The following is an 18479-nucleotide window of genomic DNA, read 5'->3' as shown; positions in this document are numbered from 1 at the left end:
AAAAATTACAAAGAATCTCTCTCTCTCTCTCTCTTTCTGTTTGTGTGTGTGTGTGTATATATATAAACTTTTAGCAGACTTTTTTAAAAAATATTTTATTTATTAATTTTAGAGAGAGAAGAGAGAGCCCTGGCCAGAGCGCTTGGTTGGACAGAGCGCCACTCCAAAGCACAATGGTTGCCGGTTGGATCCTGGTCAGTGTACATACAGGAACAGACCAATGTCTTTGTCTCTCTCTTTCCCTCTTCCTCTCTCTCTAAAGTTAATAAATTAAATTTAAAAATTAAAAAGAGAGAGAGAGAAAGGAAAGAAAGGGGGGAAGAATGAGAAGCTTCAACTGAGAGTTTTTCGTATGTGCCTTGACTGGGTAAACCCACAGTTTCGAGCCAGTGACCTCAGCACCCCAGGTCCATGATGTATCCACTGCACCACCGCTAATCAGGCCTTTAGCAGACTTTCAATGCATGGATTTCTCCACCCCACCCTTTATTTCATTTATTTATTTATTTATTTATTTATTTATTTATTTATTTATTTATTTAATGTCTCCAGTTTCGCTCTCATCAACTATTCCACATCTTTGTGGTTGCAGCACTTTGCTGGTGCTTTCATTCTCTTCCATGGGACCTCACACCTCCAGGTGTTTTGTTTCATGGTGGGCGAAGGCTGCAGTGAACAGAATGCCCTGTCGCTGAGAACCATGACCCTCAATCAGGGCCTGCAGTGCCTGCAGGTCTCCCTTCCTGGCCACTGATGCCAGTCAGAGTAGCCTCCAAATTTTGACAGCCTCATGGCCTTGGTGACTCCCCATGGCTCCACGTAGCACATGACTGAGAACAGAAAACAAATCATAGCTCAAAAGATGGAGTGCATCAGTTTGGAGAAAAGGAGAAATGACCCAAACCCGACATATTCTTGGGATGTACTGAGTGAGGGCTCTGGAAGACCCTTGGCAGACTGGCTTCTGATCGCATCGTATTTATTTGTAGGAGGTGGGGAAGCAGGTTAGCTGGAGGTTCATTCTCTCTTTCTCTTTGAAACAACAGTACAGACAAATTGAGGCGAACATTTGTATCTATTAAGGGGTGGGAGTGTGATTTTAGATGCTCTTTTGAAAACACAAACAAATGTAAATAATATTTCTATTTACTTTTTAAATGGAAATTTATATACTGTAAATGTTTAAAACATAGGGTTGAGGAGGGAGGGAGAATTTTTGTATAATGAAACATGCAAGTACCGCACACTGTTTCAGTTTTGCACAAAGCGACTGTAGGAGGATCAGGTGGCAGCCCCAGAATGTATAATGCCTTGGTGCACGAGGTGCCCTCTAAAGACTGACAAACCTTGAGCCCTGCTGGGGCGGCGAGCACAGCCCCAGCCCAGTGATCACGTGACCACTCATGCCCAGTGCCTTTGGGAGTCCTGAGGTGGAGGCAGTGGTGTGTGTTCTCTGAGTGGGAGCGACATGCGAATGGCTAACAGGATGTTAGATAAAGGCTCTAGTTAAGGCATCCTTTGAGACCAACTTCTTTTTCATGCTGACGACCCTCTAAGAAATAGAGCCACCTGCTCCAGAACATCAGTTTTGCTGGCAGAAGGGTGGTGGCGACCACAGGAGGAGCTCTTACCTGGCTGCAGAAATGTTGACAGTTCTCCATATTCTTGTCATGGATCTTTGGAATACCCTGGAAATTCCCTCTATTAAAATCACCACCCCAACTACCCTTCCTCCTCCTAGGAATAGAAATTGGCCCTTCCCTGACATCATGTACTTGGCTTGGAGCCAGCCAGAGGAATGCCTTGTCCAGGTGCCTCCTGAGCTCACTTCCCTAGGGTGGGAGACGCTTCCTTTGGGTTGGGAAAAATGAGTCTCACCTGGCACACTGTCTTGGTGAGCCTCGGTATGACAGGCATCTCAGCTCTCCTTGAACAAAAAAACAAACAAACAGTAGAACTCTTGTAGAGCAGGGCCTGACACCTACCATGGAGTACTAACATTCCCAGAAACACATTTTTAAAGGATAGTTTGGTGGGAAGGTATAAAAGGAAATTGTATGATATTTCCAGGGTGTCTGATAGAACCTTTAAACCTGTAGTTCTGAAGAGCAGTTAGAAGTGAAAGAAAGGGTTCTAGCTAGTGGTTCAGTGGATAGTGCATCGGCCCAGTGTACAGATGTCTCAGGTTCAATTCCCAGTCAGGACACACAAAAGTGACCATCTGCTTCTCTCTCCCCCTTCTCTCTATCCTCTCTCCCTCTTTCCCCCTCCTGCAGCCAGTGACTCAATTGCTTCAATAGTGTGGCCCTGGGTTGGTCCAAGCGCATCAGCCTCAAGCGCTAAAAATAGCTCGCTACTCTAGCATTGGCCCCTGATGGTGCTGCCAGGTGGATCCCAGTAGGCGCACATATGAAAGTCTGCCTCACCAAAAAAAAAAAAAAAAAAAAAAAGTCTGCCTCACTATCTCCCCTCCTCTCACCTAAAAATATAAAATAAAATAAGATAGTAAAGTAAAATATTATAAAATAACATGAATAAAATATAATAAAATAAAGAAGTGAAAGAAAGATTATTTCTCAGAAGTACCCTGTGATGATGTCACAGAGTGTTAGAGGAAGGCTCTGGTTCACAGAATTCTTGTCTTGGCTCCTAGGCGAACCACCAAAATATCACTAGAGTCTTAGGTTACTGTCATCCAAGGCATCAAGTGACTGTGTGTCCTGGGGATTGTGGGTATTAGAAGTAAACACCGAGGCCCTCAGCATGGGGGCTGGCATCCTCATCTGGGAAGGATCTCCTATTTCCCATAGGGTTTTCTTGGTTCTCCTCTCTCTCTCTCTCTCTCTCTCTCTCTCTCTCTCTCTCTCTCTCTGACAGATACAGAGAGAGAGTCAGAGAGAGGGACAGACAGGAAGGGAGAGAGATGAAAAGCATCAATCCTTCATTGCAGCTCCTTAGTTGTTCAGTGATTGCTTTCCCATATGTGCCTTGACTGGGGGGCTGCAGCAGAGCGAGTGACCCCTTGCTCAAGCCAGCAACCCCTTGCTCAAGTTGGTAAACCCATGCTCAAGCTGGCAACCTCTGGGTTTTGAACCGGGGTCCTCTGCATCCTAGTCCAATGCTCTACCCAATGCGCCACTGCCTGGTCAGGCTCTTGTTCTCTTTTCTCTCCTCTTCCAATCTCCAGCACAAGCTAGGAACCAGGAAGAATCAGTTGTAGAACTTGGGAAGAACTTTGGAGTATTTTGGTTCTGGATAAGGTCGCTTCCCTGGGTGCTGGGCGGACCTAGTGGGTGACCTGGTTCAGTGCCTGACAGAATAAAGAATGGCATTACTCCCTGTGAGGAGACCGCCGAGCTGGACAGTGGCCCCCCAGAAGGAAACACATAGTTCCATGGGAGCAGCAGCACGCATCAGAAGCCAGACTTGCTCTTCGGTCCTGCACTTTGGGAAACGGGGTGTAAGATGCTGGCTTGGAACATCACCAACAGAGGCCCAGTCACCCCTCCCAAAGGAGGAGCCGGATCTGGTTCAACATAGCACAAGCCCTACACATCCAGGTGTATAATCCAGTAAAAATCTCTTTAGGGTGTGTATGAGTCTGTGGGGTATTGTGCCCATGTATACGTGTGTGTGTGCAGCTCACTACCAACAGCCTCGCTGCACTTGCTCTTACAGTGCTCGCTGAGAACTCCCCAGGCTGGCGCCTTACTCTCAGCAGTAGAGGCTTGCTCACTCTGCAGATTTCTTATTTTCTTTTTTGGCCCTAGGCTGATTAGGACCTTTACAGCTTCATTCTATCACCATCAAATAGTGGCCTTTTTCAGGACTTTTCCCCTTACCCTTTAAAAATTGCTGAAAGCACATTTTGGGAAATCATAAAAGGTTGGGGTTTCAGAAAATTATCTGTGCGGCGGTTCCATTCACCATGGGATTTGCCTACTTGCTGTATTCTCAACTTCTAATAGAAAGAACCAAATGGAATATGAACTTGTGTGTGTGTGTGTGTGTGTGTGTGTGTGTGTGTGTGTGTGTGTGTGTTTTACTGACTTGGCTTACCTCCCAAAACTTCTGGCATTTCTTACTTGAAGTTTTAATTTCAATACTGAAGCTTAAGGAATGTTCAGAACCTTCCCAATCTGAATTCACTAACCAAAGTGCTATGCTCAACTCACTTTTCTCACCCTTTCTGACCAGGTTTAGAGTGGAAGGAAGGGCTGACTCCAAAGAGGCAGTTCTTAACTTATTGAACAGACCCCTGTTATGCAAAAGGGTCTGTTAATGGAATTTTATAAATGTTATTGATTTTAGAGAGAAATATTGATGTTTGTGTTCACTTATTTATTATACATTCATTGGTTGGTTCTTGTGTGTGCCCTGACCAGAGATTGAACCCACAGCCTTGGAGTATGAGGACAACATTCTAAGCAACAGAGCCCCTGGCCAGGGCTGTTAAGGACTCTTGATGTCTCATGTGAAACACCCTGTGAACTGATCAGCTCACATCTCTTAGGTGCAAAACCTGAAGCTCAGAGAAGCTACGGCCGCCTCTGCTGGCACTCTAAGAAGAAAACTCAGATTAAGTAGTCTTCATATATTGACTTAAAGGTTTTGGGGATTGTTAACCCTTTCATTTAATTGAAGAAGAGGAATCCTAACCCTTTTGTTTTAGGTAAATTTAGTTTTTGCAGGGGAGTTTTCAGTGCTGGGATTGTATGTCCACTCTGTTTTCATTTTCAAGTACAGATAACACTTAAGCATTTCCCAGATGTTATCTGGGGCATAAAACACCAAATGGTATTATGCTCTTGAAAAATAAGCTGAGGCGCCTGACCAGCTAGTGGTGCAGTGGATGGAGCATCGGACAGGGACCCAGAGGACCCAGAGTTGAGATCCCGAGGTCGGCAGCTTGAGCGTGGGCTCATCTGGTTTGAGCAAGGCTCACCAGCTTGGGCCAAGGTCGCTGGCTTGAGCAAGGGGTTACTTGATCTGCTGTAGCCACCCGGTCAGGGCACATGTGAGAGAGCAATCAATGAACAACTAAGGTGCCACAATGAGGACTTGATGCTTCTCATCTCTCTCCCTTCCTGTCTATCCCTATCTTCTCTCTCTCTGTCTCTCACAAAAAAAAAGAAAAAAGAAAGAAAAAGAAGAAAAATAAGCTGAGCCCCACAAATAATGCACTTCATTTTTTCCCCCTAGCCTTTTCCACAACCTGTCTGCATGTCCTGTTTCTCAGGTGGCCCCTGGATATTGTAAAGGAGAAAGATAAGGACAAGTTTGGATTCTGACGGGAGGATGCCAGGGCTCTGGGTGCCCTAGAGAAGCTTCCGGGCAGTGGGAATAATTGCCTTGTCTCTAGAATATTTTGCCTCAGTCATAGCATATCTGTATTTTCTTCTCTTGGGGCACTTCCTTGTACCCTAATGTATGCACTTTTTCTGCTTTCAACTATCTGATTTGATAAAACAAAGTCAGTCTGGTTCTTGGAACTTCTGCTGGTGACGGCATGGAGGGGGCTCGGGGACCCAAGGAAGCCGAGGACCCAGCTGCATGACCATGAGAGCCTCTCAAACTGCCCCCAGCCATCCCGCCATCCCTGCAGCTGCACTGCCTGGAACCAGAGCTGCAGGTCCAGAGCCCAGAGCTGCCATGTGCCAGGGGACATAGGCAAGAAGTCATTTATTTCCCCAGCCTGTTTCCCACCTGTTAAAGTGGGGTTTATAACATCCTTTGCATCTGTCAGCGCAATGCTTTTACAGATCAACATGTCTCAAATTTTCTGTCATGATTGGCTGGCATTTCTGCCAAACTCTTGCTCTTCCGTTTGTGGTCTGTGACTCCCCTCCCCCACATTTACTTGTCTCCCTTGCCCTCCTGAACCAGAACTTCACTTAGCGTCATGATGCAGCTGTAGAAGCACGTTTACCTGAAAGAGCTTCTACTGAAACACAGTTACTAGGTGAACTTAGGAAACATCTCCCTGTACTGAGGAGGGAGGATCTCACAGCAGCCGTGAGTCCTTTGTCTTCCAAAGGTGTGCAACATTTATAAGAAAAGGGATTTCAGAGTTCTGTACCTCAGATTCTTGTCACTTAAATGACTTTGGTTTGCACTTTTTTTCTCTAGAATCAAGGTGAAGGCTCTTTAGTTTGAGCCAGGCTGCCACCTGCTGTCCTTCAGTGATTGTGTCAAAAGTAGAAAGAAGAACAATGATCCTGACATCTGAAGGCAAAACTCAAAGGAATATTCTCTTCTCCCATGTGAAGAGAGCAAACTAGTTTATCGGAAACGGTCTTTTGTTCCACTGGTTCTGAAAGGGGTGTGCAGATCTTACAGTCCACTGCGGGCCACGCAGAAGCATGGGCATTAAGCAAACAAAGTGAGGCCAGGATCTGCCAGAGCACTAAGCTTGGTTTTTAAATTACATAGCTAAAACAGTTGATAAATTTGCCTGAAAATGTTCTTTCTGGTTGGGTGGGGGAGGTAAGCCTTTCAAAAAACAACGCTGGATTGCCCTAAAGAGAGACTAGCAGTCGGTGTCTGGGAGGCAGTAGTTGAGGTCAGATGCTGTTGGAGGAACATTCAATGCCACAGGAGGGCGTGTAGGTGGCCATGGGCCTTGCAGGGAGGGGCAGGAGCAATGGTGAGAAAGTGTTCATGTGGTTGTGCCTGTCACAATGAGGTCTTTGTGACATAATGGTGGGAAACCTCTGAGCCATGACAGCCATCGTGGCTGGAGAAGGGGCTTCCTGCTGCTTTCTTACCCACCTGCATTGGGTAGACAATTGTGACCTCTGCTTACTGTTCCTGGCATTTAAACTGTCGTTTCTCTGTCCCTCCTCCAAGAAACAAGGTAATAGTTGGGCACATTATTATGAATATCACACTCAAACCTGACAATACTCTTCCAATAATTTGGAGCTAGTTTTCAACTGTGTGCTTTAATTTCCTGGCCTATAATATGAGCCTAAGATTAGTACTACTTCAGAGGGATGATACAAGGGTTGAATGAATTAACACCTGTTTTTACCTGGCACATGTGAACCTTAGCTGTTCCTAGCATTATTCTACCACTAAAGCTGGTTGAGTGAGTTTGAGTGGATCCCTTATCTTCTCTGAGGCTCGATTACTTCAGCTGTAAACAGGCTGTTAATACCTCACAGGATTGTTGTGAGACTTCAGTGGTAATGGAAGTAACACTGTGTACTGATAATAGACGGCATTTTACAAATATAATGAACGTGTTTCATTGAGTTGGCCTACTCTAGAGAGAAGTGGGGACAATTGCTGGTGGGAAACTTGTACTTCAAAGTGTGGAGGGCTGAGAAGGGTGCCCGAGGCCCTTGCCTATGATTATGGGGCTTGGCTAGCTCTCCTCATTGGAGGTTGGTTCCCCAGAATTTCTACACAGTTCTGCTCTACTGTTGCTGCTCTCACCATGTTGCAGTCTCTGAGGAGCCAGGTCTGAGGGGGAGGGAGGAGGAAACCTCAGGGCCTCATGACCCTGGGTGGGTGCATATGTGGAGATTAAGTCCCCAAATACAGCTCCCTTTCCGGTGGACTCTGCCTGGAAAATTGGAACCTTCCCAAAAGTTCCAACCCCGGGACCAGAGCCAGGTGGTCTCTTCCGTAGATCAGTGGCCAGTAAAAGACCGTCACAGAGCGGGGGCCTCACGGTGAGGGTGGAGCTTGCCCTCTGGAGACCGCCCCCCAGCACTGTGAGGCACTGCTCTTGTCCCTGGGACCTCTGCTCCGCTGCAGCCACTCCTGCTCCTCCGCTGGACACGCATTGTCCTCCCATGTGGCAGCTGAGTAGCTCACTGGCTTTTCCTTAGAGAGAAGCGAAAGTTCCTTTATGGTAGGGCTTTGCAAAGATGTTTTTAGAAGTTTTTTAAAATAGAAATTGTTTTCAGACCACATGCAGCCACGTTGACGTAAAAGGATCTTGGGTCTAGCTCATTACTATTTACTTCCCTGCTCTCCACCCCACCCCCACCCCGCAACACACACACACACACACACACACAGAGTTAGAACTTTTTTGAGCAGCAGAAGGAAACCAAGCTGCCCCCACCGTGCATCTCGCTCTGAGGCAGCTATGTTTCAGGTGGGGTTGGCTCTTGCATTTGCCTCATTTCCGCTGTAGGTCTCAGTCTGCTCCTTCTCGGTATCTTTCTGTCCCTGTGTTCTACTGAAGCCAACCAGAGCCATCAGAAACTGCTGAGCCTTTCTTTGGCTGGGTCTGGACTTCTGGGAATAGATTTGTTCACCTTGAACTCATGCTGGACTTCCAAAGAGGAGGAGGAAGGATGGGGGAATGCCCCCTGAAGGTCTTTGGGAAGTCATTTCTGGTTCCGTCCAGTAGTTTCAGGAGGCAGAACCAATAGCTCAAGATAAAAATGAGCACTGGCCTAGGTGACAACTCAAATGTAGTAAGCTGGTCCTTACCTCAGGTGCTCACTCTTTAAAAGGTCTCTGGAAGGACCCCTGTCAGCAGAGGTCAGATCGGGCCAGTGTCCCCGCAGTAGCTGGCATGGCAGCAGCCAGGCACACAGGCAGCAGAAGCAGGGGCAGTGAGACTGAGTTCTCCGAGGTGCCACCACAGTCCTGGGCATTCTCCTGGGATGCCAGAGCAGAGATGGGGTAATCCCTCCAGCCAAAGGAGGTGAGGAGCAGGGCAGGGGTCTCTGGGACTAATAGGGACCAAAAACTTGGGGAAATAGGGAAGTTTCAGAAAGTAGAGGAAGCACTGCCACCTTTCTTAGACCCCCTACCCTTTAGAGGAAAGTAGAGATTGTACACTGAGCCCCAGAACTGGGCTCTGTTTGCCTCCAGTCTTGGAGCGGCTGTGGGGTCATCCTTAGAATGACTTCAGAGAAGCCATCAACTCTGGGAGCTCCTTTGATGTGGATTATGTGGGAGCATATCCAGCAAAGATGATACTGTGCATAAAGCACCCAGCTCAGGCCTGCCACATGCGGGGTGCTCAATAAAAGTCAGTCATTATTAGTATTTAGCACATAATGGTTTCCTCCTCTTTGCTGAAATCACATGCAGCTGAGCGAGCAGCCACGAGGATAATGAGGAGAAGCTGCATGTTGATTCATGAGGGCGCAAACCCCGGGAACTGAGGCTCTGTCTGTAGAAGCCCCTCAGGTGCTAGCTGACTTGGTATTTGATGCACATGTATGAAGGTGTCCGTGTGCAGTTGCATCCTGCGCCTAGATGCATTCATGTGCAGGCACAGCCACAGAGCAAAGGACTGAGGAGTGAAAAGCAAGCCCATACCTCGCCCCCTTCAGCACCCACCTCTGGATGGAAGGCGTGACAGGAATCTGGTCTCCGGCGGAGCTTCTGGGAGCGCATCCTGTCACACTTGATAGAGGCATTATGTGCAGGATGCACTGTTAAGGCAAACACCTCATGACAGGAGCTGATTCGGAGGCTAAGTTCTGGGAGAGCCCAACCCAGGTAGGACCAGCTGCCTTGCAAGTGGCTCCCAGGATCAGGAGGCAGCCCCCAAAGGCCTGGGGGAAGGGCTGGGGAACAAACAAGGGTGCTCTGTGGGAGAGGCTGGGATGTTGGTGGTGAGCAAGGTCGGCCTGAGCCTCAAAGTCTGAGCCATTTATGACAAATTATCAGCTAACCATACTAAATGGTAAAACACTGAAAACTTTTCCTCTAAAATCAGGAATAAGACAAGGCTGCCCACTCTCTCCACTCCTATTCAACATAGGCCTAGAAGTTCTAGCCAGAGCAATCAGACAAGAGAAAGAATCAAAAGGCATTCATATTCGGAAAGAAGAAGTAAAAGTTTCACTTTTTGCAGATGGCATGATCCTGTATATAGAAAACCCCAAAGACTCCACAGAAAAACTATTAGAAACAATAAACCAATACGGTAAGGTCACAGGATACAAAATTAATATACATAAGTCTATTGCTTTCTTTTATGCCAACAATGAAACTTCAGAAAATCAGCTCAAAAAAACAATCCCTTTTACAGTTACAACAAAATAAAATACCTAGGAATAAACATAACAAAGAATGTAAAGGACCTATATACTGAAAACTACAAAGCATTATTAAAGGAAATAAAAAGAAGACACAGATAGATGACGTCAGAGTAATGGCAGGGTAGGAAGCGATACCGATAAATCTCCCCCAAAACTCAACAAGATCTTCAACAAGAAACAGAAAAACCTATCCTTGGAGCCTCCAGATGTTTTGCAATACACCAGAAGGTATGGTTGAGCGAAAAATTGGCTAAATATATAACCAAATCCCGAAGGAAATAGGGAGTAAGAAATGCTCCGCCTTCCTCACTAACCTAAACAGGGCGGCTTTCTCTGGGATCCGTGAATATAGAAACTGAGGCGGGCAAAGGGGGTGAATAGATCCAGGCCGCGGCACAAACGGCCAAACCAGGCTGTGGCACGGAGATCCAAGCCGAGGAAAAACTGATCCTGTGGCAACCCGGGCAATACAAGCTAACACTCGCGCCAAACCCAAACAAAGAAAGACAAGCGAGGCAGCCATTTTACCCAATCTCCTGGTCGGCATGCGCAGATAGTGGGCGAGAGATTCCTTCCTAAGCCCCGGGAGTGGGTGCCCGTGTTACCCCACAGAGAGGCAGAGTCAGAGGCCTTTCTGTGGGCCAAAAGCAGAATCTCTGGGCAGCCCCAGCACCCTGGGAAAGCCGCGCACGGGAGGGAGCGAGAACTAATTCCAACGGTGGAACTTTTCCGTGCTGGTAGGGGATTCACTCAGAGGGAAACGCGGCCGGCCTCATATCCTGGTCTACGCGTGCAGATAGTGAGCGAGAGATTCCACCAAGTGCCTCGGCAGTGCGCGCCCGTGTTATCGCACAGAGGGGCAGAGTCAGGGGCCTTTGTGTGGGCCAAAGAGGAATCTCGGGCCGCCCCAGCACCTTGCAAAAGCCACGCACGGGGACGGAGCGAGAGCCAATTCCAACGCTGCAACTTTTCCATGCGGTTGGGGGTTTCACTCAGAGCGTGAGACTGCTGGCTGGATATCCTGGTCTGCGCACGCAGATAGTGAGCAAGAGTTTCCTCCAAGTGCCCCAGAAGTGGGAGCCCGCCTGTGTTACTGGACAGAGTGGCAGAGCCAGAGGTCTTTGAGTGGGCGGAAACCCCGCCTGATTATGCTAGCAGCTCTGACTGACTGAGCCTTACCCAGAGCCCTGTGCTGAGTGGAAATAGAGTGGGGAGTTGCCAGCTCTTTGAGCCTCTTACTATCCAGGCAGAGGCAGCAGCAACCCCATAGCTGCATTATCAGGCTACTAATTGAGGAAGGAAAGACTAGGAGAAAGGCTCCAGGAACACGGACTCTCTCACTGTCGGAGCCTATAAATGCTAATGAGCCTCAACTGCCAACGAGACTAAAGCACAATACATGACATCGCCATAGAGACTTACAACTGCAAACCTCTACCTGAGCGTGCCAAAGGGGCAGAACCTGGAGTACAGAGTCACCGACCAGGAAGAGGGAGAAAAAAGAAAAAGCAAGAAGATAACCTCTCAAAATCAAGAATAATCTGCAGACTTTATAACCTATCCCATTTTATTATATTTGTTCATTTGTTTCTCTTATCTTCATTCTTGATATTTTTTCTCCTCCTCCAATTTGGCCGATTAACTCTCTGCCGGTCTTACTCTCTCCTCTCCTTGAACTACACTACCCATAAGTGTTACATCTCCCATTATCTTTTCTCTCCTCTTCCTTTCTCTCTATGAGGGTTGCACTCCAAAACCCTTAACTCTCTCTCTCTCTCTCTCTCTCCTTTTTTTTCTTTTTTCTTCTTTTAGTGGTTCCCTCTTTTTTTTTCTCTCTCTCTCTTTCTTTTCTCCCTCTATATTAGTTTCTTCCTTTCTCCTTTACATCTCCTCTCATTCAAACCTCAATAACAAACAAATTATCTTATCTGGGACTCAAACTTATGTTTGTGGCATTTTGGGGGGTTTTTACTTCACCTTTTTAACTCACTAGCAGTGCTCCCATCCCTGGCTCTCCCTTTTATCTAGTTCTTGTTCCACTAAATACAATAGTAATTTTTTAATTTGTCCCCCCATTTTTCTGTTTTCCTCTTATTCCTCTCATTATAACTCCTAGTCAACCAACACCTAAAAGCAAATCATTTTATTCTTGACCCAAATTTTTTTCCTTATTTGCTTTTTGTGGGTCCATACCCCCTTCTTTTTTCTTTTTTCTTTTTTTCTTTTTTTTGCCCCTTTATTACTTTTCCCCAATTCAGGCCCTCCATTACAGGCATTGTTTGTTATAATTCACAGTTCATCACAAGATTTTCTCAAGAAAGAGGGGAGAGGAGAGGAGAGGAAAAAAGGAGGGGGGGAATAATTTCCTTTTTTTTTAATTTTTATTTTATTTTATTTTTCTTTATTTCATTATTAATTTTTAAAAAAAAACAACTCTTTTTGATTTTTTATTTTTTTAACTTTTTATTCTTTATTAAATCTCATTAATACTATCAACAAAACCACCCTCAGATGTCATTAAGGAAGAGAAAATCAAATATCATGGATACAAAAGAAAGAGAGGTAACACAGCTAGATGAGGAAAAATCTATGGAGAAAAAATTTAATATATTGGAAACCTTGGAGCTAAATGACAGAGAATTCAAGATAGAAATCCTAAAAATCCTTCGAGATATACAAGAAAACACAGAAAGGCAATTTAGGGAGCTCAGAAAACAACTCAATGAACACAAAGAATATATGTCCAAGGAAATTGAAACTATAAAAACAAATCAAACAGAGATAAAAAACTCAATTCATGAGCTGAAAAACAAAGTAACAAGCTTAGCTAATAGAACAGGTCAGATAGAAGAGAGGATTAATGAAATAGAAGACAAGCAACTTGAGGCACAACAGAGAGCAGAATAAAGAGACTCAAAAATTTAAAAAAATGAGATAGCCCTACAAGAATTATCTGACTCCATCAAAAAGAATAACATAAGAATAATAGGTATATCAGAGGGAGAAGAGAGAGAAAATGGAATGGAGAACATACTCAAACAAATAATAGATGAGAACTTCCCAAGCCTGTGGAAAGAACTAAAGCCTCAAGTTCAAGAAGCAAACAGAACTCCGAGTTTTCTTAACCCCAACAAACCTACTCCAAGGCATATCATAATGAAATTGACACAAACCAACAGCAAAGAAAAAATTCTCAAGGCAGCCAGGGAAAAGAAGAATACAACATATAAAGGAAGGCCCATTAGATTATCATCAGATTTCTCAGCAGAAACTCTACAAGCTAGAAGAGAGTGGACCCCAATATTTAAAGTCCTGAAAGAGAGGAACTTTCAGCCACGAATACTATACCCATCAAAGCTATCCTTCAAATATGAAGGAGAAATAAAAACATTCACAGATACAGAAAAGATGAGGGAATTTATCATCAGAAAACCCCCACTCCAGGAATTACTAAAAGGGGTTCTCCAATCAGATACAAAGAACAAAAAAAAACAGAGCCACAAGTAAAAGCTCCAAGAAGAACACACAAAAAACAAATTTAAACTGTGACAACAAAAAGAAAGAGGGGGAGAAGATGGAGATTAACAGTAACAAAGGACGATGGAGTGCAAAAGTACTCACAAAATAGTTCACTACAATGAACAGGGTAGGGACCCTTTTCATTACTCAAAGGTAACCACCATTGAAAAAACCACCACAGAAGCACATGAGATAAAAAAGATAGCAACAGAGGAAAGATGTATGGAATACAACCAAATAAAACAAAAGATAGAAAAACGAAAAAGAAGGATCAAACAAGACACAAAACTAACAGAAAGCAAGATATAAAATGGCAATAGGGAACTCACAAGTGTCAATAATTACACTAAATGTAAATGGATTAAACTCACCAATAAAAAGGCATAGAGTAGCAGAATGGATTAAAAAAGAAAATCCAACTGTATGCTGCCTACAGGAAACTCATCTAAGTAACAAGGATAAAAACAAATTCAAAGTGAAAGGCTGGAAAACAATACTCCAAGCAAATAACATCCAAAAAAAAGCAGGTGTAGCAATACTCATATCGGATAATGCTGACTACAAGACAGGAAAGTACTCAGAGACAGAAATGGCCATTTCATAATGGCTAAGGGGACACTGAATCAAGAAGACATAACAATTCTTAATATATATGCACCAAACCAAGGAGCACCAAAATATATAAGACAGCTACTTATTGATCTTAAAACAAAAACTGACAAAAATACAATCATACTTGGAGACCTCAATACACCGCTGACGGCTCTAGATTGGTCATCCAAACAGAGAATCAACAAAGACATAGTGGCCTTAAACAAAACACTAGAGCACCTGGATATGATAGACATCTACAGGACATTTCATCCCAAAGTGACTGAGTATACATTTTTCTCCAGTGTACATGGATCATTCTCAAGAATTGACCATATGTTGGGCCACAAAAACAACATCAGCAAATTCAGAAAAATCGAAGTTGTACCAAGCATATTTTCTGATCATAAAGCCTTGAAACTAGAATTCAACTGCAAAAAAGAGGAAAAAAATCCCACAAAAATGTGGAAACTAAACAACATACTTTTAAAAAATAGATGGGTCAAAGAAGAAATAAGTGCAGAGAGCAAAAGATATATACAGACTAATGAAAATGACAATACGACATATCAGAATCTATGGGATGCAGCAAAAGCAGTGATAAGAGGGAAGTTCATATCACTTCAGGCATATATGAACAAACAAGAGAGAGCCCAAGTGAACCACTTAACTTCCCACCTTAAGGAACTAGAAAAAGAAGAACAAAGACAACCCAAAACCAGCCGAAGAAAGGAGATAATAAAAATCAGAGCAGAAATAAATGAATTAGAGAACAGAAAAACTATAGAAAAAATTAATAGAACAAGGAGCTGGTTCTTTGAAAAGATCAACAAAAATGACAAACCCTTGGCAAGACTTACCAAGGAAAAAAGAGAAAGAACTCATATAAACAAAATCCAAAATGAAAGAGGAGAAATCACCACGGACACCATTGATATACAAAGAATTATTGTAGAATACTATGAAAAACTTTATGCCACTGAATTCAACAACCTAGAAGAAATAGATAAATTCCTAGAACAATACAACCTTCCTAGACTGAGTCAAGAAGAAGCAGAAAGCCTAAACAGACCTATCAGTAGAGAAGAAATAGAAAAAAACATTAAAAACCTCCCCAAAAATAAAAGTCCAGGCCCTGACAGCTATACCAGCGAATTTTATCAAACATTCAAAGAAGACTTGGTTCCTATTCTACTCAAAGTCTTCCAAAAAATTGAAGAAGAAGCAATACTTCCAAACACATTTTATGAGGCCAACATAACCCTCATACCAAAACCAGGCAAGGATGGCACAAAAAAAGAAAACTACAGACCAATATCTCTAATGAATACAGATGCTAAAATACTAAACAAAATACTAGCAAATCGAATACAACAACATATTAAAAAAATAATACATCATGATCAAGTGGGATTCATCCCAGAATCTCAAGGATGGTTCAACATACGTAAAACGGTTAACGTAATACACCATATCAACAAAACAAAGAACAAAAACCACATGATCTTATCAATAGATGCAGAAAAGGCTTTTGATAAAATACAACACAATTTTATGTTTAAGACTCTCAACAAAATGGGTATAGAAGGAAAATATCTCAACATGATAAAGGCCATATATGATAAACCATCAGCTAACATCATATTAAATGGCACTAAACTGAAGGCTTTCCCCTTAAATCAGGAACAAGACAGGGTTGTCCACTCTCTCCACTCTTATTTAATGTGGTACTAGAGGTTCTAGCCAGAGCAATCAGACAAGACAAAGAAATAAAAGGCATCCATATCGGAAAAGAAGTAAAGGTATCACTTTTTGCAGATGATATGATCCTATACATCGAAAACCCCAAAGAATCCACAAAAAGACTACTAGAAACAATAAGCCAATACAGTAAGGTCGCAGGATACAAAATTAACATACAGAAGTCAATAGCCTTTCTATATGCCAACAATGAAACAACTGAGAATGAACTCAAAAGAATAATCCCCTTCACAATTGCAACAAAAAAAATAAAATACTTAGGAATAAACATAACAAAGAATGTAAAGGACTTATATAATGAAAACTATAAACCATTGTTAAGGGAAATCAAAAAAGATATAATGAGATGGAAGAATATACCTTGTTCTTGGCTAGGAAGAATAAATATAATCAAGATGACTATATTACCCAAAGCAATATACAAATTTAATGCAATTCCCATCAAACTTCCAATGACGTTTTTTAAAGAAATAGAGCAAAAAATCATCAGATTTATATGGAATTATAAAAAACCCCGAATAGCCAAAGCAATCCTAAAGAAAAAGAATGAAGCTGGGGGCATTACAATACCTGACTTCAAACTCTATTATAGGGCCACGACAATCAAAACAGCATGGTATTGGCAGAAAAATAGACACTCAGACCAATGGAACAGAATAGAAAGTCCAGAAATAAAACCACATATATATAGTCAAATAATTTTTGATAAAGGGGCCAACAACACACAATGGAGAAAAGAAAGCCTCTTCAATAAATGGTGCTGGGAAAACTGGAAAGCCATATGCAAAAGAATGAAACTGGACTACAGTTTGTCCCCCTGTACAAAAATTAACTCAAAATGGATCAAAGATCTAAACATAAGACCTGAAACAATTAAGTACATAGAAGAAGACATAGGTACTCAACTCATGGACCTGGGTTTTAAAGAGCATTTTATGAATTTGACTCCACAGGCAAGAGAAGTGAAGGCAAAAATTAATGAATGGGACTACATCAGACTAAGAAGTTTTTGCTCAGCAAGAGAAACTGATAACAAAATAAACAGAAAGCCAACTAAATGGGAAATGATATTTTCAAACAACAGCTCAGATAAGGGCCTAATATCCAAAATACACAAAGAACTCATAAAACTCAACAACAAACAAACAAACAATCCAATAAAAAAATGGCAAGAGGATATGAACAGACACTTCTCCCAGGAAGAAATACAAATGGCCAACAGATATATGAAAAAATGCTCATCTTCTTTAGCTATTAGAGAAATGCAAATCAAAACTGCAATGAGATACCACCTCACACCTGTTCGATTAGCTATTATTAGCAAGACAGGTAATAGCAAATGTTGGAGAGGCTGTGGAGAAAAAGGAACCCTCATACACTGTTGGTGGGAATGTAAAGTAGTACAACCATTATGGAAGAAAGTATGGTGGTTCCTCAAAAAACTGAAAATAGAACTACCTTATGACCCAGCAATCCCTCTACTGGGTATATACCCCAAAAACTCAGAAACATTGATACATAAAGACACATGCAGCCCCATGTTTATTGCAGCATTGTTCACAGTGGCCAGGACATGGAAACAACCAAAAAGCCCATCAATAGATGACTGGATAAGGAAGATGTGGCACATATACACTATGGAATACTACTCAGCCATAAGAAATGATGACATCGGTACATTTACAGCAAAATGGTGGGATCTTGATAACATGATATGAAGCGAAATAAGTAAATCAGAAAAAACCAGGAACTGCATATTCCATACGTAGGTGGGACATAAAAGTGAAACTAAGAGACATTGATAAGAGTGTGGTGGTTGCGGGGGGGAGGGGGGAATGGGAGAGGGAAAGGGGGAGGGGGAGGGGCACAAAGAAAACAAGATAGAAGGTGACAGAGGACAATCTGACTTTGAGTGATGGGTATGCAACATAATTGAATGATAAGATAATCTGGACTTGTTATCTTTGAATATATGTATCCTGATTTATTGATGTCACCCCATTAAAAAAATAAAATTATTATAAAAAAAAAAAAAAGAAGACACAGTGAAATGGAAAAATATTCCTTGTTCTTGGATAGGAAGTATTAAAATAGTCAAAATGGCCATATTACCCAAATCAATATACAAATTTAATGCAATTCCAATCAAAATTCCAATGTCAGTTTTTAAAGAAATGGAACAAAATATCATCAGGTTTATATGGAACCATAAAATACCCCAAATAACCCAAGTAATTCTAAGGAAAAAAACGAAGCTGGAGGCATTAGAACACCTGACTTCAAATTATACTACAGAGCCACAATAATCAAAACAGCATGGTATTGGCAGAAAAATAGACACACAGACCAATGGAACAAAATAGAGAGCCCAGAAATAAAACCACATATATATGGTCAAATCATCTTTGATAAAGGAGCCAAAATACACAATGGAGAAAAGAAAGCCTCTTCAATAAATTGGAAAGCCACACACAAAAGAATGAAACTTGACTACAGTTTGTCTCCTTGCACAAAAATGAATTCAAAATGGATCAAAGACCCAAATATAAGATCTGAAACAATAAATTACACAGAAGAAAACATAGGTAC

At 42.6% G+C, this 18479-nt stretch overlaps 1 protein-coding gene and 1 long non-coding RNA gene across 2 annotated transcripts in view; both read right to left on the bottom strand.

The window, feature by feature from the left end:
• Positions 1 to 776: 776 nt before the first annotated feature.
• On the bottom strand, positions 777 to 2233 carry LOC136395031 (uncharacterized). The gene is made up of 2 exons (XR_010749258.1): positions 1879 to 2233; positions 777 to 830 (listed from the first exon to the last, which is right to left on the bottom strand). It is a non-coding gene; the product is annotated as an uncharacterized lncRNA (long non-coding RNA).
• Positions 2234 to 4597: 2364 nt separating this feature from the next.
• The window catches only part of CACNA2D4 (calcium voltage-gated channel auxiliary subunit alpha2delta 4), a 123345-nt gene continuing 109463 nt past the window's right edge, over positions 4598 to 18479 (bottom strand). Inside the window, 4 exon segments of the mRNA XM_066369084.1 lie at positions 4598 to 7833; positions 8452 to 8556; positions 8558 to 8622; positions 9313 to 9395. Coding sequence (XP_066225181.1) covers positions 7821 to 7833; positions 8452 to 8556; positions 8558 to 8622; positions 9313 to 9395 — 266 coding nt within the window. The 3' untranslated portion in view covers positions 4598 to 7820.

This window comes from Saccopteryx leptura, chromosome 2 (assembly GCF_036850995.1).
Source record: "Saccopteryx leptura isolate mSacLep1 chromosome 2, mSacLep1_pri_phased_curated, whole genome shotgun sequence".
In the NCBI taxonomy this organism is placed as follows: Eukaryota; Metazoa; Chordata; class Mammalia; order Chiroptera; family Emballonuridae; genus Saccopteryx; species Saccopteryx leptura.
The sequence above is the reverse complement of the archived record's forward strand: the minus strand, read 5'-3'. Positions and strand labels throughout refer to the sequence as shown.